Here is a 26990-nt window from a genome sequence, read left to right on the forward strand (position 1 = left end):
TTTAATAAATATGCTTATCTGTATTTTATAACTATATACAACATATAAATATAAGGATACATTACTTAGCACTATGAATATACCATTTCCACTTATTGTGATATTACTTAAAAATGTTTGAGTATATCCTAATCTTCTAGCACTCATGATTCTCTTTATTTTAATACATAATTTTAAAAGAAATCATAAGCTAATAGGAATTAATTTTTCATCAACTACTTTAAAAACATTTTTTTCTAACATTATGAATGTTTGCGTACATCATGTTTATGGCTAAAACGAAAATTTGTTAATTAAAACGAAAGTTTGTTAATTGTGTAAAATTTGTTGATATTTTTAGTAGTAAATTAATTTGTATTCCGTAACTATTTTAGCAAATACAAGGTCTTTGCTATTTTTTTATTAGATTTTACAAAATCCAATATTAATATGGAAAATATTGCTTGAAAATCTCCATTTTAACCTCAAGGGATTAATATTAACATAAATTTATCGACATATTCTAAAGCTAGCTGCTTTAGAGTTGCACATATTGTATCTTAATTAACAATTTAATTTCATTTCAAACTATACTGGTACAAACAAACAAAATCGCACATTTTATAAAAGAAAGCATTTAATGTAATGTGTAAATAAATCTATTAGTTCTGTAACTTAGTCACTTGGGGCCCTGAGACATAAATTTTTAAAATGGGCTCCTTTAGTTTTAATATCAATTAGTGATTTTTTTTAAAAAACAACAAAAATAATTTAAAATATTTAATTAATTTAGTAGTTAATATTCTTTATTATCCATATATTTTTTTTAAATAGTGTTGAAAGATGTTATAAGGATTACGAGTCTTTTGGTAAATTTAGGCAGATTTTGTAACCTAAAATTTATTTTACATGCACAAGTTTTTAGTAATATTTTCTGTTTATAACACCAACTAATAAAATTGTTTGTGATATTTTATTTTTAATCGTTTTAAAAGATAGTCATGCTTGATAATATGTAGTTTCAGTGTAACCTATTTTAAAGAATTTAAATAACAATTGATTTTTGTATTAAAATTGAATTATTCTCTCTCAAATGTATCTGGTCAAAAGTATTTGGACAATCTCATATTTTAAAATCTTTCGCCACACTTTATTTTTAATTTTATAAAAAGCATAACATTAATTGGAAATTAATCTTTAAGCACTAACGTAGAGCTCAATTGTATATATATTATTATTATTTTTTTCAGAATAATTTCAATTTTGAAGTATTTATCTTTGTTTTAACTTTGTGAATTTCAAGATGCAGTAATAAAAACTTGAGGAAACAATTACAAAAAATCTTAATTTAATTAATATGGACACTGGACTTCACAACAACAGTTCAATGATTTAACTGCAATGCCTTGTGCATAGTTAGCTTTACAATTTTAAAATGTAAAAAATTGCATATTAAATTATTTCTAAAAGTCACAAATAATTTAAACAGATTAGTTTTTTTTTTCAAATAGTTTAATGAGACATATTTAATCATACAGGAGAAAAATTAGAAACAGAAAAATTTACCTAACTCTTGCACGTTTCTTTTTAACTACTGATCAACGTCATTAATTGCCACAAAGAGCCACCATTTGACGATTAATGCCTGCGTGTGATTATCTTTTGCCTCTGAAAACTATACTACTATTTATTTTGTTATCAATATGTCTCATGTGATGTCAGAGTGGTTAGCATGCCTGACTGCGGGTTCAATTCCCGTTCAGGGCATGGATGTTTATCTGTGTGTTGTTCTCTGATGTGTGAATATGGCACTTCTTATCAACGGGTATCTGTGGCAGTGTGGCGTAGGTAATGTATCTCGTCTCTGTGAGTTTGGTTCACAGGCACGCACTGGATAAAGATAAATGAGCAACACTATAAATGAGCAAAAAAATTGCACAGTTTTTTATTCCCTTTAAATGCTCTCATGTGAACTGTTTAATCGGTTATGTTGGCAATCTGCAGTGCTCCACTCCTACGATCCTTTATAAGCCTTAATGGTGGAGTCCACTATGCTGGATGCTGTATATCCACTTTTTATTTGAGTAATGCTTACAGTTAAATGTGAAAAGGTTTTCGTTAAAGTTTTTAATACAAGTATAAATTTTATTCAGCTTAAAGAAAATCCAAGGAAAGAAAAAAATTATGAGGGCTGAAAATGAAAAAAGAAAGGAAGCTTTGAAAGCTGCTGGAGTTGAAGTGGATTCTGCACCTAATTTGCTTGCAACAGACGATGACAGTGATGTACTATTCTAGTCGTTTTTAGAAAACAGTCTATATGTTTAATTTATGAAATTTAATCAGATTTTATAATAGCTGTTGTCAAAGGGAACTTTTTTGAATTTATTATTAGAGGTGTATATATTCTAGACATTTTTGGCACAGCTGATACTCAAATCATTATTCAATGTTTGAAATATCTTATGTCTGTCTCAATACAAATGATTGTAATGTATATTATGTTAAAAGGAATTATTGAAACAGTAAGCAACTTTCTATTTCTAATCATTTTTTTGTTACATTGACTATTAAACGGAATATGTGTCAAATGTTTTTGTATAATTTTGTTTCATTTTCTACTCTTTAATTGGTATTTTGATTTTATCTATTTGTAATTATATACCTTTCCATTTTTGTTTCAATTTTAGCTCATGCTTTGAATGTTAAGATAGTCTGTGTATGTTAAATTATTTAAATTGTACTGCATGCATATTATATTGATCATTTTTAGTTTACAAATATGTCGTAAATTTATGTTTTAAATTGATATTAAATTATCGGAAATTTTATAAATTACCATTACAGCATAAGATATTTTTATCTGTGTATTCTTTATTTTATCTTGTATTCTATTTTCAAAAAAAGAAGTGTTTGTCAATTAAAATATTAATAGAATTTTTTCTTTCTGCTCATTTCTTAAAAAAATATATATAGCACATGTCAGCAAATTTGTTCTACAGAACCCTAGGTTCCCATGAAGGGGTCACAGAAGTTCCAAGAATCAGAACAATTTTTAAATCCATAATGATTTTTGAAATCTGTAATTACAAATATATATAATCCAATAATCCATTGTTCGTTTGATATTTTGGTTATTTTAAAACAGTTAAGTAAAATGCCAGTTAATTGAAATGAATATATATACATTACATACATATACGGTGAAACCTCTCCGGAGTGACCACTCTTTGTTCCATAGTAATATGGTCGTAAATGGAGGTTGGTCATTCTTAAAGGTTACTACCATTCAATTCAAAAGGTATATGATTTTTCGCAAGCGATTTTAATTTTATTCAATGTCAATTTCTTGGTACGGAAATGCCACTTGTGTTGGCGAGGGTTGTTTGTATGAAATGTTAATTTTTTTTTTAATAACTTCCTTTTTCTAATTTAACTTTTAATTCTAAATTTAATTATTTTTGGAACTATCTTTATTTGAATCTTAATTTAAGTTAATTATTTTTAATTAAATTTATCATACATTAAGAAAAAAATTTTAAATTACAGCATAGTATTGTTTTATTAAGCTTATTGTATTGTTGTATATAGTATTGTTGTTTTATTAAGCTTAGAGACTAAAATAAAACATTCGACAATTATCAATGATTTTATTTCATCATAAGAAAATAATACCAACACCTTAGATTTTTAATAAAAATCTCAATAGGTAGTTGACTAGGAAAACTCATACAAAACAAATTTGCCATTATAAACTGCGAAACTTTCCAGAACATTCTAATTTCCAACAATCCAAACTTTCAGCCTAAGCGGTGGCGTTCTTTAATTTATTCAAGAATATAAAATAACTGCTGTAAAATTACTTCTAGGCGAAACAAACTGGAAACATCTTTTGACCTTTTTACTAGTTTTCAACAATTGATTATCAAACATTTTGATGTTTTCACCAAAGTTATAGACTTCTAATCTACTTGAATTTCTCCATTGTGTTGCTCATAATTCACACATATCCTAGTTTCAGCACAATAGAACTATTTCGATAGTGTACAGATCATTTAGATTCTATTCCAAAAAAAACTGTCTTATATATTTAATTTCACAGCGTGCTTTTAAGTATCATGAGAAAATATAAGAGCACTTTTGTTCTTAAAATTCATCAGAAGAGTCACAACAATCTCCCAATAGTCTTGCTTGATCAGAAGGTCTTAGGCTTTTTATTGAATCCTGCGAATGTATGAATTGTGTGAATACATGAATTAATAAATTATGTGAATAAATGCAGGATGTTAAACCATCTTTAATACATGTTTTTAGAACTCTTGTCAAAAATCAAAGGCCAAAAAGTATGCAGGTTAGGGGTTGCAAATTAAACGAGGAAAAAACATTAAAAGATGTCGAAATATTAGTGAGGAATGCAGGGCGAAAAACATTAAAAACAGTTAGATTATCCGATTTGGAAGTGTTTTTAATTATTGCTTTTCAACCACTTTTTTTTTCCGCAATCAAGTTTTTGAGGCCTCGCCTTTCTCACTGGTGATCCATAAGATTTCGATAACGTCTTCGTTACTTCATTTAAATATTTTGCATTCACTATTGCGCATACTTTTTCGCTTCATTTTCGACAAGGATTCTACAAACCATATCCCTACCAGCAATTTCACCTTGGGCTCGAAATTGGGTCCGGGTCCAACATGAACATATATAGGTCCAATATCGGAAAATAACGATCCTTTGAACACTTATTGAGCCAAGNTTGACCATTTTACTAGTTTTCAACAATTGGTTGTCAAACATTTTGATGTTTTCACCAAAGTTATAGAGTTCTAATCTACTTGAATTTCTCCATTGTGTTGCTCATAATTCACACATATCCTAGTTTCAGCACAGTATAACTATTTCGATAGTGTACAGATCATTCAGATTCTATTCCAAAAAAAACTGTCTTATATATTTAATTTCACAGCGTGCTTTTAAGTATCGTGAGAAAATATAAGAGCACTTTTGTTCTTAAAATTCATCAGAAGAGTCACAACAATCTCCCAATAGTCTAGCTTGATCAGAAGGTCTTAGGCTCTTTATTGAATCCTGCGAATGTATGAATTGTGTGAATACATGAATCATATGAATTACGTGAATAAATGCAGGATGTTAGACCATCTTTAATACATATTTTTAGAATTCTTGTCAAAAATCAAAGGCCAAAAAGTATGCAGGTTAAGGGTTGCAAATTAAATGAGGAAAAAGCATAAAAAGATGTCGAAATATTAGTGAGGAATGCGGGGCGAAAAATATTAAAAACAGTTTGGTTATCCGATGAAATTTGGAAGTGTTTCTAATTATTGCTTTTCAACCACTTTTTTTTTCCTCCGCAATCAGGTTTTGAAGTTTATGATCCGCGCCTTCCTCACTGGTGATCCATAAGATTTCGATAGCGTCTTCGTTTCTTCTTCATTTAGATATTATTTTGCATTCACTATTGCGCATACTTTTTCGCTTCATTTTCGACAAGGATTCTAAAAACCATATCCCTAGCAACAATTTTACCTTGTCCCCTGTTGAGCTTGAAATTATGTTTCAATATTGGATACTACATGAACATATATAGGACCAATATCAGAAAATAATAGCCCTTTGAACACTTATTGAGCCAAGATTCGTGAATATTGGTCAAATGAGCATCCAAGTTATTTTGCTGCTAGGGTATGTTACGGGTGGACATTACAGAGCACCCTGCATTAATGTTGTAATTTTAAATAGTCCCAATGCAATCTGCAGTTTATTATACATGGACAGTTGGTAATAAAATAAATATAATTTGTTTTAAATAATTTGCCGTCAAGCTGACCGAGGGAATTTTTTTGGTTAGGTTTTTTCTACTCCCATTCACGGACATGCTGGTTACTTTTCTTCAATAGGTCTATCACGAAAGTTATGTTTGTTCAAATTTCCTTATTTTATGTGTCGTGTGCCAAATTTTCAAGGCCACTGAGCTGCCATGATAATAACAGCACATCCACTGTTGCAGTTTCTATCATCCATGATAAATTAAAATATATTTTGATATTAAATTAAACAAAAAAAATTTAACTAGCAAGAAAGATATGAACTTATCAGTAGATAAAATGGATGGAGATTTTTAGCATTTTACACCTTTTTTTATGAAGAACATTTTCGAATCCTATATTTTTGTGTGGAATGGATTTCGAATTAAAATGTATTAACTGAATTATCAATGATGTAAATACACCTAAGAGCCATTACATTATGACCACACTCCATCTATAACAATGGACTCGCCCAGGAACATTGTTTTCATGGGGCACATTAGGACCCATAATCCTCATAGAACAATCCCTGACGTCTGTAAGCTACTTGAACATAGTTGCAGACCAGGTTCACCCATTCATGGCAACAGTTTTTCCTGCGGGGGATGGTGTTTACCAACAGGATAATGCACCATGTCATAAGGGTCGAATCGTCGAGGAACATTGCAGTGATTTTCAAGTCATGTCTTGGCCCCCAAATTCACCTGACCTTAATCCAATAAAGCCCTTTGTGGTCCTACTTGGAAAACCAAATTCGTGCTGCCACGCTACCCCCTCGCAATGTGTGGGAATTGCAGGACCAGTTGGTGAGCACCAGATACCTCAGATTACCTATCAGCACCTTGTGGAATCAATGCCACGACGGGTGCTAGCAGTTTTGAGGGCTAAAGGTGGTCCTACATGTTATTTCGGGTTATACACCGAAGAGCCATTTCAGGGTCATAATGTAATGGCTCTTCGGTGTATAATATTTATTCATTGTATTCTTTTGTAAAAATTTACAAAACAGAATCAATGTGGTATTTTTACTCTTCTATAATATTCAGAAATCTTAGTTATTTTAATAAAAATTGTTTCAGATTTGTAGAAAGATCATATAGGAAGACGATTACAATATGTATAAGATACCTTATGTACCAAGTTTCAGAGAACAGCGTTGAAAATTTTATTAATTAAAACGTTTTTTTTTTTTTTAGCTGAATTTAATTTATTATGTATCTTATGCTATAATTTTTTCTAAAAAAATCAGTTTAACTTATAAAGTTTTGGATATAAATTAGGTCAAGAATAATGTTCATTGCATAAAAATTAAAATGTGTATTTTTAGGCATGCAGAAAATTAGGTCTATATTTAAAAAAAAAACAAATATTCGATTTTAAAGGACTACAGTTTACAGCAAATAATTTTTTTAAAAAATGCTTACCGGTAGAACTCTTTTTCTAAATCTCCTTCGACGGCATTTTTTCTTGATACATCGACATGTGGCAATGGTAAGAATAATTACGAGAGCAAACAAAACTCCAGCAGCAATTGGTACGAAAATACTAAGCATGTAAGGATCTCCCTGTTATGAATTAAAAAAGAAAATATACTAACATTTATTTCAAAAAAAATTAGCAGTAGTAATATATTCATAATCAGATAACAATCTATTATGCAAATATGTTTAATAAATTGATATAACTTAAACTAATTATTCTGCTTGACAGTTGTTTTTCTAACATGAATTGAAAAATTTGCATACGAAACTAAAAGTTCGGAAAGTAATTTTGTTCCCACTCCCCCACAGAGGACTTAATTATATTTTTTTCACAGCACATTTAAGCAGCACAATCATTATATAGTTTGAAATCTTATATAGCAACTATTGTTTGAGAAAAAGTTCGATAGATTCTAAGCATTAGATTTTGGTTGGTGCCCTTTCAACTATGGAAAGTGAAAAGCAGAATTTTCAGCTTATTTTTCAATTGAAAAGGGAAAAAGTACTGTTATCCGATGTGTTTGGAGAAAATTTTTTAGCAGTACGCCAGTGCCAAAAATTGGTTGCAAAATTTCGATTAAGATGTACGAAGAGGCACCACTCCAGTTGTATGATATAGCTTAGAGAGTAAATTTATTGAATTCGACCGTCTTGTGCCGCTTGCCAATACCTGCAAGCCTACTTGAGAGCAAGCGAATTTTTTAAAGCAGGGGGTGCGTTTGTTGTTTTTTTTCAGTGGCGTCACCTATGGGCAAGAATGAGACTTCAGACACACACACGTCACAGCCCGTTTTTTGGTAAGACCCAATCATACTCCATTTATTCATCCACAGATCGTAATTTTGACCTGAATCAGAGGACGATCAATCTCCAATTCAGTACAACCAGAGGTAAATATTTGTTGTGGGAAGTTGAAGGACTTTTTGACCCGGACATATTTAACGTGCACCAGTGACTATTTAATACATGGGGATTCTTCGGCCAGTGGGATTCGAATTCACGAACACGAGCCCAACGTCTTACCAACCAGGCTTCCCCGGGCATTAATTCGACGTTCACGATCATTTGAAAAGCTAAAAAGTTTAATCTCAAAGCTCGACATATGGGTTCCTCGTGTTCTTGCGGAAAGAAATTTGCATCTTTCATTTTCATAAAAAAAAAATTACTTTAAGAACAAAGATTATTCCTAAGTTTAAAATATGTCTTAAGTTGTAAATATTACAGAAACTGAAATACTCTTGAAATTTCAATCAACTTTATCGTTATGTAATATGATTTGAAAATTATCATTGATGTTTGCTATTTTATTTTTCTCTGTTATAAAACAAATCACATCAGTATCCATCTACGTAAGAGATATTCAATTACTATTGAGTTAAGCATAGTCTCCATGATGGCATGAAACTTCTTGATATGATAAGCAATTATTCTTTCATGATATGATAAGCAATTATTCTTCTATTATAATAATTCTTCTATGATATGATAAGCAATCTGTGCATTAATTCAGATCAGGATTTGTAATAAGGTAATTGATAAAATAATAAAAATTACCACACAATACTTTTAAGGAAGTGTTTGACTTTAAACATCAAATCAAAGCATAAGCAACAAGTTAAATATAGCTTTATCTAACAGGTGTGTGTTCCGGATATGCATAAACCGTTGCCAAATATTAAATGTTTCGTAAATCAATCAGCAGGTGAATAAAAATAAAAGCGGCCATGTTTTCGTTTAATCATCTTTCTCTTACTTCCGTGAAAAAAATATTTTTTTAAAACAGATATGAATTTTTTTTTAATGTTTAGATATTGTACTAAATCATTAAAAACTCTCTCTGTGTTTTGCAGTAATAAAAAAAATTTGATAAAATAATCTATTAAGGAATCTAAAATTAATTTTATTAATTGTACAACTCCAAGCCATAAAAGTAATCATAAAGTAAAACCACGGTCCTTATTTCATGTAGACATTTTCAAAAATACATAGATATTTTTTTCAAAACATAAATTCGCAATCAAAATATTAAATAAATGCTATTCTGTAACTTACCATAAAGTCAGCAGTCTTTTGGTAAATAGTTTCTGAAAACATTAAAGATAATTTTGTTATTACTTATTATTTTATTAATGGAAACAACAAATATTAATTTCAAACTCTGACAGTCAAACATTTTATTACGACCCATCTCACACTGAGGATATTGCATGGCAGCAATGTGATTGGTGCGAGCCGGGAGCAGAACCAACCAACGCTGGAATTCGAACCTGGGTCATCTCATTGGAGGGTGTGTGTTCTATCCCCTGAGCCACCGCGGCTTTTTACAACATATTTTATTTTATAACCGTCGTTGAACAGCGGGCTCAATTTAGGGTTTACGACTATTAATGTTCAACTCTGTAGCCTTGTAATTTTGAATCCAATCCAGAGGACAAAGAAACTCCAGAATCAAGTATTGAGAGTAATTTGCTTTCGTGGAGACATTTTTGATGAAACTAACTCGCATTTTTACACGAAGAGGAAAACCTCCGACGGTTAACCTGACCTGGCAAGGGGACTCTAACCCATGATCTGTCTATCATTGAGAATATTTTACGTCAGCACTGTGGTCGGTGAGAGCCAGGTGTGGAATTAATATCGACATGTCATCGGTGGGATTCGAATCCGGTTACCTCATAAGGAGGCAAGTGCTCTATTGTCTAAGCCACCACTGCTCTCTTTACAACATATTTTATTTTGTTTCATAACCGTCGTTGAACAGCCGAACCAATTTTGGGTTTACGACCACTAATGTTCAACTTCGTATCCTTTTAACTTTACACCCAATCCAGAAAATAAAAGAACTCCTGGAACTGGGAGAAATTTGCCTTCGCGGAAGACTTTTGATGAACTAACCCGCATTTGAATTACACGGATAGGAAATCCACGAAAACCTCTCACAGTTAACCTGATAGCAAGGGGTTTACAACATATTAAAAAATTTATAACTTCGTAAACTTATGAGCAATGAACTTTGATACAAACTATGAGGATATTAAATAAACTACAAACTGAAATTGTGAACTTCGTTTAGTTGACCCTAAAATTGATTTTTCAAAAAACTTTTCCTATAATTTTTTAAAATTTAATATATTAATGGAATAAATTATTAAAAAACAGTGAAAATAAATTAATTTAGCCAGAAAAGCCTTTATGAATTTTCAACTTGGCAGGAAAATATGGAGAAAAGATCCTATTCCTCCAATAAACGTGTTTTGTTTTTTTCTATTCCTTTTATGCAATTACAGTGAAAACAGTTTTACAGATTTTAGAGTATTCTGATTATTTTTCCAATATTCGAAGCCTAAACAAAAAATAAAAAACGTAAATTTTTTCTGAAATAGATTTTTTTGTTAAATAAAAATTCATATATGCAAGTTCAATATAAAATAATTTAATTGTTATTAAACGTAGTTTTTCGATTTTATTTCACGTACAAACTATAATGTCACCAATCAAAACACAATTAGAACCAATGAGGAGGAGAAAGTAAGAAAATGACTTAATCCACAATTTAGGTAAATCCACAATTTAGAAATAACAGATGAATTAGAGTTCGATAATTTTATTTTACTTCTTCCCAACCGGTATTGTTAATTACTATGGATCTAAAAATAAAAACAGCGCTGTTTCAAAACGACATTGACTCCGTGTTTCACCTACTTTTTTTTTTTTTCTTCAGAAAAAACTCCTTTTCTAAAATTACCCCGATTTGGATAAAATTTCATATTATTTTTTAACCGAAAAATAGCATATTCAGCTTTATTTATTTATTTTTTTTTTTTTTTTTTTTTTTTTTTTGCAAAAATATTTTAAGTTAAAAGGAAAAAAAAACAGGTCATAGAATTTAGAAATCACTATAAATTGAAGGAATCGGAATATTTTTCTCCACAATTATTAAATTTTTTTTAAACGTAGATCATATTATAGCGACATTATAAATTATAGGTTTGGGAAATATAATGAATCATAATTGTAAAACATGTGTGACAAATAAAATTTTAAAAAAAATATTCACATAGATTTTGGGACAATTTTATAACGAAACGGTTAATGAAAAGCTAGGGGCACAAATACTTCTTGTCAAATTAAAACGAAACAATAAAATGAAGAGCATGGTGAATTTACAGATGAATGTTTTTAAATTTTACAGAAGAGTGTTTTTGGTGGGCAAAGAAACTCCATTTCCGTTTATGTAGGGAGATATTTCTATTTGCTGCGATCAATTGAAACATTTGGAAACCTGTAAAGTATCTATCTGGAAACAATTCAAAGGAACAGTTCCATGATATACAAATATAACCTTTCGTAATAGTGTGAGTTGCTACTATATTTCACCAATGCCTACCATTTTTATGGGTGTTAATTGATGCCTTTTCAAACTTCCACTCCCCAAAATGAACTGTGGGTTAATATCTATATCAAAATGCTACTTACTTGTAACGTAAGTAAAAGTGGATGGCTGTTTCAAAACTACTTCTTCGGGTTCTTCTGTTGTTACATTATTTAAGCTGCTATCAGTTTTATTCCAAACTTGGTTCATCTCTGCAGTGACGGTGGACGTCTGAGTAACTGAAGAGGATTTTTCAGCACTTGTAATAAGTTGGCTACTTGGTACATTTACTTCGACTTCAGAACCGTCCATGACTACGTCTGTCAAATTAGCATTCATCAACAATTCGTTTGATGTGTTTTGCTGATTTGAAGAAATCATGTCGAACATTTCATTTAAGGCAGTAAGAGTTGAATTGTAATCGACATCATCGATAAGCGAAAAGGTCGCGTTCTCTAGTCTGTCCTCATTCTCAATTAAATTTTTTGACGAAGATGATGTCTGAATATTTGCTGATTCGACGTTTTTCGTGAAGGCACCGAACAAATCTTTGAATTCAAAGCTTTGACATCCCAGAATCTGAACGGCACTCAGAATTACTAAGAAAATGCCTCGAAGTTTCATTTTGTGTACCACCTAGTCCAACAGTAAATGTCTTGAATAATTTCCTTTGATGGCACCTGCTTGAAAAACCTATAAAAAACACAAAAATTAAATTTGAATCGAAGAAAGGCGAGAGAAAATTTTTTGCAATAAAATACACTAAAACTGAATGATCCTTACAGTTCTAGAATCATTCATAAATTTGATTATTTTTTAAAAAGTGTCGATTTTTCAGTTTGTGTCTTTAAGCAGGGGTCTGTCTAGACATTTTGTGAAAGGTCCGTTTTTGTAAAATTGTGAAAAAATTATTCGTAATTTGTGAATATAAAATAAAGGTTAAGTCACATTCTCTCAACCAGGGTCCGCTTTTATGAATTTGTGCAAATAGGATCCGTTATTGCAAAAATCTTTTTCAAGGAGTTTTTAACTTGTAAAGACATACAAGATTATGCTCAACAGTGTAAAATTATAATTAAAAAAATTTAATTGTAAAAAATTAACAGCAATTGCAGCTACTAAATTAGCGATGCCAACATATAAATATTTGGTATTTACCCTATACTGCTGAATGCAGAATATTAATTTCGGACGAATAAAGGAAGAAGCTTCTGCCGAAGACAAAATTTAGTTCATTTACATCTGTCTTTCTCTCCCCCCCCCTTCCTGGGAAGGGTTTACTCGATTAACAAAACAATAATGAAGATAAACAAATTTGTGAAGGGTCCGATCAAAAGATAAATTATTTTGTGAAGGGTCCGTTTTCATGAAAAGATATTTTGTGAAGGGTCCGGTAACGGACCCAAATTTCTTCTAAACAGACCCCTGCTTTAAGAATTTGTTAGATTTAACGATTTCTCACCTCAAATGATTTAAAATACTTCTAAAACAAATGAATCTGAAAAAGACAACTTTTGAAAGTAAGCATGTCATGATATATTAAATTAACTATAATGTTATATTTTATCACCGACAGTGAACATGGATGTTGTACTTGCAGCTACCAAATTTCAACTCTGCAGCCTTGTAATTTTGAACCCAAATCAGAAAACACGGGATTGTATTAAACACGTGTACAAACTCGCCTTCGTGGGGGATTTTTGTAAATTTTTTTTTTATAAAACGAACTTGCATTTGCGTCGCAGGGGAAGGAAAACTACGAAACCCTCTCGCTAAATATTTTCCGTCAGCAATGTGGTTGTTTCAAGTCCAGAAACAGTATGTGAATTAACCAGCCATCATCGGGACTTGAACCTTGGTCGACGAATCGGGAGTAGAGTTGGGTATACTGTAATTCGAATAACTAACTTGCAACTAATTCGAATCAATGATCCAGATTAATTAATTAATTTCATCGAAATAGATTTAAATTATAATGCATTATTGTTACTTTAGTTTCACAGTGATGCTGTGTTGAAATTCTCGTATAACCTTAAAGATTCTTATGCACTAAAATCACAATTAAAAAAATAAATAAAAACAAAAATAGTAATACAATTACTTTGTAGTTTCTTAAAAATTGCCACAATTAAAGGTATTTACAGTATATGGCAACAGATATAACTCTCTCCTTCGGTTCACCTAAAATATGCTAATTATTTACATCAAACTATATTTCCAGATATAGTAAGTCTTAAGTAAGTGAAAGTTTACACGTAAATACTTCAAAAAAGATTTACAAATAACTTTATTACACACACTTAGGTTATTAGAATTAACTTTAACAGCTAAGAATGATTAAGCATACTCCCACAGCTGGTTTCTGATGAAATATCTAACCACATACAATTATTATACAGAATAAAATATTTTAATTTTCACTAACTACCACACACATACGTCACAACCCGTTACAGACCCATTTATACACAAATCGCAATTTTGACCTGAACTAGAGAGCGATCAATCCTCAATTCGGTACCCTCAGAGGTATGATTTGTTATGGGAACATGGAGGATTTCGTGACTCAACAGATTGAACGTGCACCAGTCACCATTTACTTCACGGAGGTCTTTGGCCGTCGGGGTTCAAACTCACGACCTGTTGGACATGGGCCCAACAACCTACCAGCCAAGCTATCCCGGCCCAATTTTAATTATATTGAGCTTATAAAATTTGAATTAAAATTGACAATGAAAAACATCTGCAATATAATAGCGAAGCAAATAATTGATAGTTGAATTTTTATAATATTGTTTCTGATGACTTATAAATATTTACAATCTGAAGGTAATAGAAAAAACACTTGTAAAATAGTAAACCAAAATAATATTTAAAATTGAAGGGATTTCTATTAAGAAGCAACATTTGAGCGATAATAAACAGTTTTAACTCCTTTCTTAATTAATAAACAATGTTTCTATTTTTAGATTCATAAACAAGAATCTTTCTCGCTATGGTCAGTGTTTAAAGATATTAGTAGGTGTTGAAATAACTGTGTTTCGACCTTGAAGACATGTTATTCTTTATAGGAACGAAACTTTAGTATGCCATGCCTGTTTTATCTCTTTATTTGTGCATTATTCACGTTTAGTTTTGTTCATATGTAACGCAATAGTTTATCCACTCTTCCATTTAATCCTATCCAAATGTTAAAATGAATACTTTAATTATAGGATAATTTTTTCAAAAAACGTATCGAAATTACCTTACTTACAAACCGAGTAAAAATTTTAATTCATTTATTTAAATTATTTAAAATTAAATCATAAATCGAAAAAAGTCTTGCTATGCCAATATTTGTGGGGGGGGATTCTATAAATGGGGTGTGATGTAAAAAATTTCGGTATAAAGTATCGGCATCTTGGGTACATCATTCGTAAAATTCCTTTTTACCGTAAAATACTATAGCGTAATTTTTACAGTAATATTTATTTAATTTGAGAGATTCAGTTATTTTACGGTAATTATTACTGTAAAAATAACGGTATGTCAGATTTTTTTCTCCGCAACACGTTTAGATAACCGATAAAAATGGATTTTACAGTAAAAAGTACCGGCACCCTGGGTGCCGGTACTTTTTTCCGTAATTTGATTCGGAATTTTTTACAGTATGGATTTCTAGAATCGTTTTCTAATTTTCAATTTTAAACTTCTTTTTGTGGAATCGATGTAAATAATGTTGTTGTCTAGATGTAATAAAACATATAAGGACAAATTTTTTTAAGCAACAAGTTTGCTCTACAACAATGGGTTGTCAGTTGTGAGCATTTTTTCAGAAAAAAGATAATGCATACAAAGTTTTCTTACATTTTAACATTCTGATACAAGAGCATATAAAACTTATTAAAAAGTAATCAATAACACAGGTCATCAAAATTAAAGTTATGAAATTTGCTTGTAATGTAACGATTGCTTTTTATATTGTTTGGCGAGTTGATTTCAAGTATATGGTATTAATTTCATATCAGTCACATAAGGTTTTTTTTTTCCAAAATGGCCTTATACATATATAGAGAAAAGGCCCAATTTGCATATTCTGTGGGTGAGGGTGAAACTAAACCATTGCTATACAGACAAGTGAGGTATTGTGTGTTTAGTATGCGTTTATGGTGCAATTGAATGAGATCAAACTCAAGTCGATATGGCAAATAGTTAAGACACGTGGTAATGTATAAAAATTACGGTTTTATGTAATAAAAAGTGCACTTTTGTTGTTTTAACTATTTTCGTGACAGGCAAGTGGAGGTGTTGTTTTAAGCATTTTATGTTCTGAATTGAATGAAACAGAAACAAAATCGATGTGATTAATAGTTAAAAAATTGTAGAAGTGTTCGTAAACAAAAAGTACAAATATATATTTACAAGTCTGGCGTTGCTACATAAGTAAGTAAAGAATTGTTTATAATGTATTTTTTTAATGTTTAGTCCAATAAAATTAAAATTAAACCAATAGAACTAACAGTTTAAAAAGTTATAAACTTGATAGGTATAAATCAAAAGTAATGATTTCCATACATGAACCCCTCATTTTTTTCCAAACTATTAATTCTACCAATTTAATTAATTTTTTTTTGTACTTAACGTAAAAAAAGTGTAGAAGAAACAATGCTCCCTTGCTCGATGGTTGTGTCAGATGCGTAGATAGGTTTAAGCCCAAAACGAGTATAAATGAGTACAGAACAGTGCTGTTTACTTGTAAGACAATAAAATTTTTTTTACTATTAGTAGGTTTGAGCCCAAAACGAGTATAAATGAGTACAGAACAGTACTGTTTACTTACAAGACAATAATAACTTTTGTACTATTAGTAGGTTTAAGCCCAAAACGAGTATAAATGAGTATAGAACAGTACTGTTTACTTATAAGACAATAATAACTCTTGTACTATTAGTTTTACCAACTTGGATTAATTATAATCGACTCTGATAAATAAAATAAGTTAAAAACCATGCCTAATTTGTATAGATAGAGATATTAAGGGCAATTTTGAAATATAACCCATTAAAATGTAAATGTTATTTCTTAAGTTGTTTTTATTTGTTTGTGTTTCAGATTAGCCCAAATATTTTAATTTTTGGCAAAACTGTCAACATATGACAGTAAATGCTTATAATTTTTTTAGTAAATTACAATACAATGTGATGACTACGAAAATGTAAATTTTTAATTAATAGAATACGTGATATACAAATTTTTCGCGAATTTTCCTGAAATCAAAATTCAAAAATTGATCAGAATCCTATATTGATTTTTAAATTTTATGGTCGCAGGCTGAGTTAAATTAATCAAAAATACTTTAACTAATAGACTAATTAACCGCTCATTTTTACGAAAAAAAAAAGCTGTACAAAAGTTTTTATGCATGAAGAATAATTTTTAAAAAAATTATATTTTTAGAATTTTAAGTACCTTACCTTTTCAGTTTTTCATTCAGGATTTTTAAACGAATGATTTAGAACTAAATTTTGTTCAGGTTGATTAAGAAAAGTGTTGTTCAAAAAATTGCTGGGAAGAATATGCTTAAAATACTGATTTATTTGGGTTAAGATAATTTAATTTAATTAACATTAATGAAATATCCATTTTGTAATAGATTCAATTGCAATGAATTTCCGCACCGTTCTCGAAAAAAGGAAAACCACGACTAAAAGAAGGCTTTAATTTAAACGCACTACCGGAAATGAACAAAAAAAAATTTATTGTTCCGCGTTATGCTTCCTGCAATTTTCTAATCTATCAAGCCTCACCGCGAAGAATTTTTACTTCTTAAAAAGAACATAAAATTTTTTTCTGTGATTTTGAATCGTGGGTTTTAACCTTGCTTCTAAAATAATAAAAATGTTAGTGCAATAACATTAAAAAAAAAATAATAATTAGTTTAATTTTTGCAGCACTTAATTTCAGTACACAAAGGATAATTTCTTATATACATTTTTAGTTTCATAAATATAGAGTAAGGTCAGTTCATAATTATTAGGCCAANTAACATACCAACGGTGCAAAAAATTTATTTATCAGGTTTTACATCCAAGAAAATATTTATTCAAATACAAAAATAACCGTGTATGTTGCTTACTAATCTACTTCTAAATTTAATTTGTAATTTAATACGTTTGTTTCGTACAAGTTGATAAAAATCTGACATTAATATTTAATGTTCCTTCAAACATAAAAGAGTCCTATATAAAATTTTGATAAAGTTGCGGCCTGCCATATGACTGGTGTTTTTAATTGCGGCCCCCGGCCTCATGTAAGTTGGAAACATCTGATATAGTTGTTGATATTAAAGAGACATCAATAGCGTTTTAGTTGTTAGCAATAAAATTTTAAAACTGAGTTATATCAGTTATTAAATTTTCATTTAGCACCAAAAATGGTTATATACTTTGTCACGGATATATTATATAGCGACTGTCAGTTGCATTCAATGAGCCAACCAGAACTACTATGAATAGGTTGATGACCCAGCCATAAAAAATCACATCGAAACAAATATTTAAAAAAAATTTCGAGTTATACAGTAAAATGGAGTTGTATCTGAATTATGAAATACATATCAGGAGAAATTAAATCTTTAATTTGATAATGATCTAATTTATTCATTCTAGATGGACGCTGTAGTCTATAGTGTTTTAGTGCATTTTTTGTGCTCTGTTTTGGTTTATAATCAACACTTAATACCTACGAATCAGGCTGAGAATTATTTTAGGCATTTTGTTGACTTCGCTTGAATTAAGACGAAATAAAATAACCACGAACGATTCATTAAAAGTTTGTAACCCTGATGAAAGCAAACGATTTCCTTCATTGAGCGTAGAAAAGTAATAATCAAGTTGACATTTATAGCACGCTTAATAAAAATGAACACTCTGACTAACTTTTAATCTAATGATCAGATTTTTATGCACTAATACTTAATACTGGTTGTTCGAGGACCACACTTTTAATATACTAAATCATTAGTGCGGACGATATTTTACGTTTATTAAATCAGATACTATAACTTTCTTTTTACGACGGATTCGGTTTTTTGACCCTCAAAATATGGGAGGGGGTTATCCACCGTCTGAAAAATATCAAGTCAAGCTTTGATCCATTAATGTCAATTTTACGTTTTGCGTATCATCAGAGCTTACAATAAATTTTAACTAAATTAATTACAATTCTAACGTATACAATTATATCTATTTAAAAGAATGCCGAGAAGATTTGATAAACCATTGTTCTAGATTAGGTCACAATACAGCATAATGTTTTCAATATTTTCCAATACTTATACCATTTTCTGACAACTTTATTCAGTCATATATAAAATATAATTATTTGTCCAATGCTGGATTCGCTCTCTTATCTGGAAATACTATCTTTAGACTTTGTGTACTAATGAATTATACGGTTTTATTGTTTAATTTATAACTGCGACTTAACGGTAGAAGCCTTCCGCATTCAGCCTTATTTACATGCATATTTTTTGTTATCTCTTAGATAATTTTCGAACTCAACAATAAAGGGTAAATATTTTTTTCCTTTTTAGTTTTTTCGAAAAAAGGAAAGAGAATAAATAAACATGTTACATGATATTTTAAGACTGTATAAGATAGTAATTCGTTTTATAACTTTTTAATTAAGTTGATTGAAGACATGTGAAGTTAAAACATGACTTCAAACTGATCCCACACATCTAACAAACCATTTCTGTAAAATATATTTTAAGTATAATATGATAAATAAGCCGATCATTCCTTTAAATTCATTTTAAAGTGAAAAAAAATTATTTTGAGAAGAGCATATAACTTTCAAAGTAATATTCAAAAATACAGTTATTTCTAGATGGATTCAGTTTTATTTTATTTCATAACTGTTGTGGAACAGCCGACCCAATTTTACGACTACTAATGTTCAACTCCGTAGCCTTGTAATTTTGAACCCAATCCAGAAGACGAGGGAACTCCTGTATCGAGTATAGGGAGAAATTTGCCTTCGTGGAGGACTTTTTGATGGAGATAACCCGCATTTGCTCTACATGGATAGGAAGACCACGAAAACCTCCCACGGTTAGCCTGACGGCAAGGGAACTCTAACCCATGATCCGTCTACTACTGAGAATATTTCACGTCAGCACTGTGGTCGGTGCAAGCCAGATGCGGAATTCTTATCGACAGAGATTCGAACCCGGTTCGCCTCATTGAAAGGCGAACGCTCTATCCCCTGAGCCATCGCGGCACAGATGGATTCAGTTGTAAATTTTAATTAAGAAAATACAAAAAATTTACAACTGAATCCAAATTAAAAAAAAAAAAAGATGGATTCAGTAGTAAATTTTTTGTATTTTCTTTTTATACATGTATTTTCTCTTTATCCAACGTTTCCAAAAATCGAATCTGGTCGATATAAATTCCGCATCCAACTCGCACCGATCACAGTGCTGACGTAAAATATCCTCAGCGGTAGACGGATCATGTGTTAGAGATAAAGCAGTCGGACTAACTGTGGGAGGTTTTCGTGGTTTTATCCTCATAATGTAACTCAAATACGGGTTATTTTCCTTAAAAAGCCCACCACGAAGGCAAATTTCTCTCACTACTTGATCCAGAAGTTCCCTTGTCTTCTGAATTGGGTTCAAAATTACAAGGCTTCGGAGTTGAACTTCGGTAGTCGTAGACGAAGTTGAACATTAGGTCAACTGTTAATCGCCGGTCATAAAATGAAATGAAATTAATTCATACTGTTATAATTAATTAAATTATACATTAATTAAATTATGCATTAATTAAATTATACTGTTATAATATAAAAGTATAATTTTAATTATACTGTTACAGTTTAATTTAAAAGAAATATAGCGTCATGACTTTTAGAAAAAGTAGTACTTATTTGAACTAAGAGCTTTTTTAAAAACTGATTTTGTGAAATTTGTTATACTGTCCTTGTTATAACAATTTTATTTTTTTCCCCAATTGTTTAATGTTTTATCAAAAGCAATAGCTTATTATTTTTAGATTATTAACATTTTTCTGTTTCATTATTTTTTTAGAGTATAGTAGAACCTCCTGTTGCCTAGATTAGCATTTAGATTCAACGTACTAGTATAGTTTTAATTATAAATCCATGTTTTACATCTATATGGAAAATTAGAGCAAAGAGAAATCCTCTAACAATATTTACTTTTTATTTCCCAGAACAAAATTATGTTCAACTAAACTTATTCTCCACAATTTGAAATTGGTGAACGCTGTTAAAAATCTTTTTTACTAATATTCTCGTTCTAGTATAAAATTACATTCTAAACACGAACATTTTAAAAATAGTTCTTAAAGTATTATCTTCTATCAAATGTTATTGCTACTTGAAATTAAAATAAAAGAAGAAAAAAATTATGATGACTTGGCCAGTTCTACAATGTCCTTCAGGGTACTACTGATATGTTATGTATTTTAACAGATAATTATAAAAACTCAAACTTTCTCTGTAATTTGATAAAAAAATATAGCTTTTTCCTTCTGTAAATTGTTCTCTCAAACCTATGACTGACTGAAACGACTTGGAGTGACTAATACATACGAATGTCGAATTTATGCATCATTGAAGGAATATTCCAATCAATTCTTCTCGCATTTTAACAGCTGCAGCTTATATTTATTTACTAAATTATTGAACTAAAGGTTTTATGATAAATCTTTACTTTTACAACTGCTGCAGGTTTATCTTAAAAATGATATGTCATTTTTATATATTTGAAAGGTATTCCCACACAAAAGACTGCGACAGGTTACCAGATATTGCACAATGACATTTTACATAAGATTTTGAGGTCTTAAGAAGCTTTGCATTATAAAAACTTTTATGTGAGAATTTGTTGGAAATCACGTATCAGAAATATCGGGTAAAACTAAAGAGAGCTAAAAACATAAAGTTTCCTTAAAATAAAGAAAGATATTCACAGGTTTTGACTCGGTAATTTTATAGATATTGCAGTCTTTTTTAAATAGAATATGTGTATCAACAAGGTACGCGATTTCCCCACTCCATTACCATGGTATCCACAAATCTCGCTTTTTCCCCACGTCAGTACGTTAATATTATAATGATAATAGAATAATATGCAGTTTTGAGTTATACTTCTTAACTGCCGTGTGAATAAAAAGAGTAGCGTTGCTGCATCGTTATTAAGGAGACAAAGGTAGAAAATTTGACCCCAATTTTAATTACAAGGAATGAAAGCTAGCACTCTGTAAATTACTTCCCGGTTCTTAGACAGTGTTTTTTTTTAACAGCTTTGAAATAAGAGTGGGATCTGAACTACAAGCAACACAATCAGAATACCGAGTTTTTAGTAGAAGGAATCGAACCACGGCCGAAGCCGCGGTTGAGGAAGGTTCTACCTATCACAAAGAATGGGCAGTTACTTACTTATGAAATAAATATCAAAACAATGAAATATCTTAAGAAAGTTCCTTTAGAGAAAGGTATTTTCCGAGAACTAATATTTAACGGGAAACTCGATTGAATGTGTTATTGTACGAGAACTTAGGAAATTTAACAATGGTTCTAGTTCCTCTAAATTTATGTTTACACCAATTATTTTAAAAGGTAACAAAATTAAGTCGTTACGTGAAATTAGGGTCAACCTATTGAAGAACTATGGCAGCGGATAATTCCCAATGGAAGAAACTTTTGGAGACAATCTTGGCCTGCAACAGGCTGTAGAGCTTAAGAAGAACTAAATTAAATGCATCGCATATAAATATTTGTGCTTGTATTAACTTAGTTTTTTCGCTACCAATTTTTTCGTTTCGAAAAGCAGGAAAATTTGAGCTTTATTGAATTAAATAAAGTAGAAATAGATACATTTAGTAAAAAAAAAAAATAATAATAATTTTAAAAAATGACTGCAAGGGTAATGTGCGATTCATTAGCCATTTTAGGTGGGACACGCGTTTCTCGGTGGTGATGAGGTAACTGAAATAGATGGAAAATTCCAAAAGAATTCTGAGAAAATAAGCTAATTTTCTCAATTGCGTTTTATGGATAATTAAAAAAAATCAGCAACTTCTGTAAAATCAAACTTTATATTATTAATTTTGCGGGACAAGTAATTTTATTTGTAAAAGTTATTTTGCCAAACGAAACAAACTTTTTAGTTATAAATTTTTTTAAACTTAAAGAATACACAGATCAAAACCATTAAACATTTTAAAAAAGATAAATTTTAAATAATAAAAGATAAATTTTATAAAAATAATTTAACTTAATAGCGTTATGCAGGAACTGAAAGACAGCACTAGCAAGTAAATGTGTATTCACGTTAAAATCAGTCTTTACATTCATATGAAAAGTTTATTTGTTAATTAAAATGTACTTTTGATTGCCTATCAGATTTATTTAACTTTTTTGAGCCTAGACAAAATATTTCTTGCTGTTGAAAATTCTTCGCTTCTTAATATTTAGATCGATGACTTGAGACTTAACTGATATAAGCCCTAAATGTGAGTACACAAACAATTATTTTATATGCTTCTAATGCATCTAGACGCAGTTGGTTCCCAGTCTCTTGCTATTAAAAATTCAGATTACTTTTTATAAGCTTTATGATATATTTAAAAGGATAGTAATACGCAGATAGAAAATGAAAAATTTGTGATTAAAAAAAGATGTCAAAAAGTAATAATTATTATAAATATTTGGCAACAAAAAGTCTTAGTTTTAGAGTTTAATAATTTTAAACGTCTTGAAATTGTAATGGGGGGTGAACAAATAAGAATAAGCATATTTATGTTTAAAATTGCTAGAACGGTTGAATGTAGCATTTCTTTAATTTTTAATAACTTACGTTAGTCAGCCTTTTTTTTTTTCTTAGCACGGGTTTTTAATTTAGCATTTAAGCTAAATGCTAAGTGAGCTAGGTATTTAAATTTTTTTCGAGATTCGTTTGCTTCGATTTTGTAAAACATTTTGTTACGATACTGTTACTATGACAGCGTAGCACTGAAGCAATGAAATTTTTTTTTAAATAGTGCATGTGAACAACTCAATGTAGAACGATATTAAATATCACCAAATAACCCAAAAAATATTAGCCATTTAAAAAAAAAAAAAAATAAAGAAAAAAAAACTTTTGCCAATCGGAGAAGCCATTCAAAAGATATTAGGAAAAGTTAAATTTGTGACCACATGGTTTTCAACAATGGAATTTCGTATTTCCGATATTGCGCCCGAAAAAGAACACGATCCAAATTGGTGCTCCCGTTCTCGAGTTACTAGTGATCATCCATACAGACAGACTTTCGTTTTTATACATACATAAGAAGTAGTAATGCGATTTTTTAATATATATAAATGCAAGTGATTTAAATGATAGTTTGCTTATATTCTTTTCAGACGGATGCAAGAAAATAAACCTTTTTATTTATTTTTTAATATATAATTACATTTAATTTTGTTTCATTTTATTTTTTTGAGTTTAAAATATAAATATAATTAAAAAAGAGAAAAGTTGTCGGAGGTCTACATTTTTGAGCGACCTTTTGCTTTCGCAAGACTAACCGAAAGGTGCCTACAATTGTATGTATACAATTTTACCAAAAGGTTTAGTGGCCAGGAAACTGGTCTTGCATCAGAGAGGTTCTGGGTTCGAATCCCGGGCAAAGCATGGATGTTCTTTCATTCTCTGTTCTATATGTCCTTGCTGTGGGAGCAACGTTGGCCTACCTAATATGGTGGCCCTGAAAGAGTGACCAACAAATCTGCCCTGTAAATGTCTAAATTGACGAAATGTTAACACAAGTGGACATTGGAAATATAAAAAAAAAAAACTACAGTTGTATTTCAACTATCTTTTCACTACCACTTGGAATATTCATCCTCAGAACAAGAAAAAGTTGGCAGGTCCGGCTATCCCCCCAAATTCTGAGTCTACCAATTTTATTATAAACATCTAATATTGAGATATCACGAGATTCAAGTGAATATCTTTGAAAATATTTAAATTAAATCTAAAAATATAAAGGTTGAGTAACGTACCGATCTGTAGAATTCAATTCATTACTTCATAATTTTGTAACGTTCTTAATCCACCATCACTTAGACGTTCATTTAAGTCTTGTTCTTCTTCCTGCTTAAACACATCTGCGATAAGGTGATTCTGAATAGTTTATGCCGGCTGACGTCACGAAGCCACGTTCCCGCATGGAAAAATAACACCTGCTAATAAAAAAGACATCACATACACCCGAAGACTTCTCTTAGAACAAGAATTGACAACTGAAACTAAGGTAAAGAAGCTTCTGTCGTTATCTTCATAGTTTTATTGCTAAACAGATAGTAGTAAATGCAGTAGTTGCTACTGCATGATATCACCCAGCTATTTTTATTTTATTTTTAAGGCTATTGTCCCCAATAAGTACAGAGTAAACAGATTTTCTACAAAGAGTGTGTTTAAAAATCCATTTAAATTAGGTATAAAGAAAGAAATATTTTAATATTTGTATTCAGTAAACAAAAATTGAAAGAAAGATAATATTTTCGGTAAGACACTTATATTCTAAAGATACCTTAATAATATTCAACTTCGTTAATATAATTCGTGAAAGAATAGATCTATTTCATTTCCTTGAGACAGAGGGTCTTTATAGATACTGTTAATGTAAAATAAACGTAGTCTTATTATTTTAAATCGTATTGAATGCACAGTTTACTAATGCAAGAGCCGGTTACAGCTATAATAGGAAAAATTCAAATTAAATGTTAAACTTTAAACTGTTCTCAAGTTAAATATGCGTCAAATAATGCAAGACTATATCTGACATTAAAAAATATAAAGAAAAGAACAAAGAAAATGGAAGAAAAATCTAACGTCACAGAATATAAACTTGAAAAATCAGTCAGAACTATTGATGTTATTCAAATGAATAAGCTGTGATTTTTAAGTCAGATAAAATTTGTTTTATCTACTGTATTTTTAACTAATGATACCTTTTATTGAGCAAGAGTTAACAGAAAATTGAAAGTTATTATTTATATTGAAAGTACTAAAGAATTTAAAATACTGAGTGATATTGTGACGTAATGCAAGGTATATGAAATGCACAAAAAGCTTACTATATTAATATATTTTTAAATAAAAAATAAGTGCTTTTAAAATAACTTGAATAATGTGATTGTTGGGTAAAAGCTTAAAGCATATTAAAAAAAATTTCTTTTCGTTTATATCATATATTACTAATAAATAAAATTAAGTCAATATAAAACTATACAGTATTCATTACACGTATGTGTAAGTTTTAATGATTTTAAGGACATATTAAAACTAGTTTTAAAAATGTTTGCTTCATTTAAAAAAAAAAACATTTTAAAGAGTATTTCGCCAATGATGTTGAATAGTCTATAAACCGATATAATGTTAGTCAATGAACTTAGAGATAGGTTTTATTGTGTATTAAAGATACACACATAATTATCTACTTTCAGAAGAAAAAATAAATTATTTAATTCAATATAAAATACCAATTATTATAGTCTTTCCTGAAAAAGAAGCTTATTATTTGACAAAAATAAATTTCGTTAAAATAACAATCTACTGAAATACCTCAATCTTTACGAAACTTAACTGATATAATGTTAGTCTATGAACTTAGAGATAGGTTTTATTGTGTATTAAAGATACACACATAATTATCCACTTTCAGAAGAAAAAACAAATTATTTAACTCAATATAAAATACCAATTATTATAGTCTTTACTGAAAAAGAAACTTATTATTTGACAAAATAAATTTCTTTAAAATAACAATCTACTGAAATACCTCAATCTTTCCAAAACCTAACGACAGCAAACTGCATTACATATATCACGATAATCCTAAATCAAGTAAAGCGCTCTCACAACACTCACGGACAAACGGCATAATGGTTGCAATGAGGTCAGCATTACGCACCAGCCGCTATTACTTCCCAGATAAACCGGTACCAAACAATCTTAAGCTAGGCGGGCCTCAAGCTCGCACAATATCGTTTTTTCAATCTATCGTTCTGACACTATACGTAAAATACCACCCTCTGAAACATTATTGATATATTTATGGAATTTATATGCGAGCATTCTTTTTTTTTATTTATTCATTTGTAATGCTTATCTGGAAAAAAAAATTTTTAGATTTGACCTTTCTGCCAAATATTTTCTACTAACTGCTACTCTAATTTCAATGTGCATTCTTAACTAATATTTTCAATATTATAAATAAATTTACCCTAAGATATTCCAAAGATAAATTTTTTTTGACTTGAATTTCTATTATT

General features: G+C 29.9%; 2 protein-coding genes across 9 annotated transcripts in view; one reads left to right on the forward strand and one right to left on the reverse strand.

Annotated features, from left to right (window-relative positions):
* LOC107446071 (Vacuolar H[+] ATPase 36kD subunit 3) overlaps positions 1–2913 on the forward strand; it is a 15141-nt gene extending 12228 nt beyond the window's left edge. The window contains exon 7 of the mRNA XM_071179618.1: positions 2133–2913. Coding sequence (XP_071035719.1) covers positions 2133–2274 — 142 coding nt within the window. The 3' untranslated portion in view covers positions 2275–2913. The remainder of the gene's footprint in view (positions 1–2132) is intronic.
* Positions 2914–3610: 697 nt separating this feature from the next.
* Positions 3611–26559, reverse strand: LOC107446094 (uncharacterized). 8 transcript variants are annotated; one of them, XR_011636568.1, is made up of 7 exons: positions 26498–26559; positions 24717–24899; positions 11759–12347; positions 9335–9366; positions 7226–7366; positions 4735–5061; positions 3611–3873 (listed from the first exon to the last, which is right to left on the reverse strand). XR_011636568.1 is itself a non-coding variant. In XM_043051745.2 (5 exons), exons 2-5 carry the CDS (start codon positions 12276–12278, stop codon positions 4123–4125), a joined length of 771 nt encoding a protein of 256 aa, XP_042907679.1. In that variant the 5' UTR covers positions 12279–12347; positions 24717–24952; the 3' UTR covers positions 3611–4122. The 8 variants fall into 8 exon arrangements, 4 of the variants coding, with proteins under 4 accessions (XP_042907679.1, XP_071035714.1, XP_042907674.1 ...); XR_011636569.1 differs by having other exon boundaries at positions 24717–24896; positions 26498–26536; XR_011636567.1 differs by lacking the exon at positions 26498–26559 and having other exon boundaries at positions 24717–24969.
* Between the last annotated feature and the right edge of the window lie 431 nt (positions 26560–26990).

The sequence above is a fragment of the Parasteatoda tepidariorum genome, chromosome 1 (assembly GCF_043381705.1).
Source record: "Parasteatoda tepidariorum isolate YZ-2023 chromosome 1, CAS_Ptep_4.0, whole genome shotgun sequence".
NCBI lineage: Eukaryota > Metazoa > Arthropoda > Arachnida > Araneae > Theridiidae > Parasteatoda > Parasteatoda tepidariorum.

What these genes read in the sequence shown, in the direction of transcription:
- LOC107446094 (XM_043051745.2), bottom strand. Translation starts at nt 12,278, where the DNA reads ATGAAACTTCGAGGCATTTTCTTAGTAATTCTGAGTGCCGTTCAGATT. An exon ending in AAAAGACTGCTGACTTTATG is followed by an intron (nt 7,367 to 9,334) that starts GTAAGTTACAGA and finishes AATTCATAACAG; the next exon opens with GGAGATCCTTACATGCTTAG. An exon ending in TTAGAAAAAGAGTTCTACCG is followed by an intron (nt 4,201 to 7,225) that starts GTAAGCATTTTT and finishes ATACATTCGCAG; the next exon opens with GATTCAATAAAAAGCCTAAG.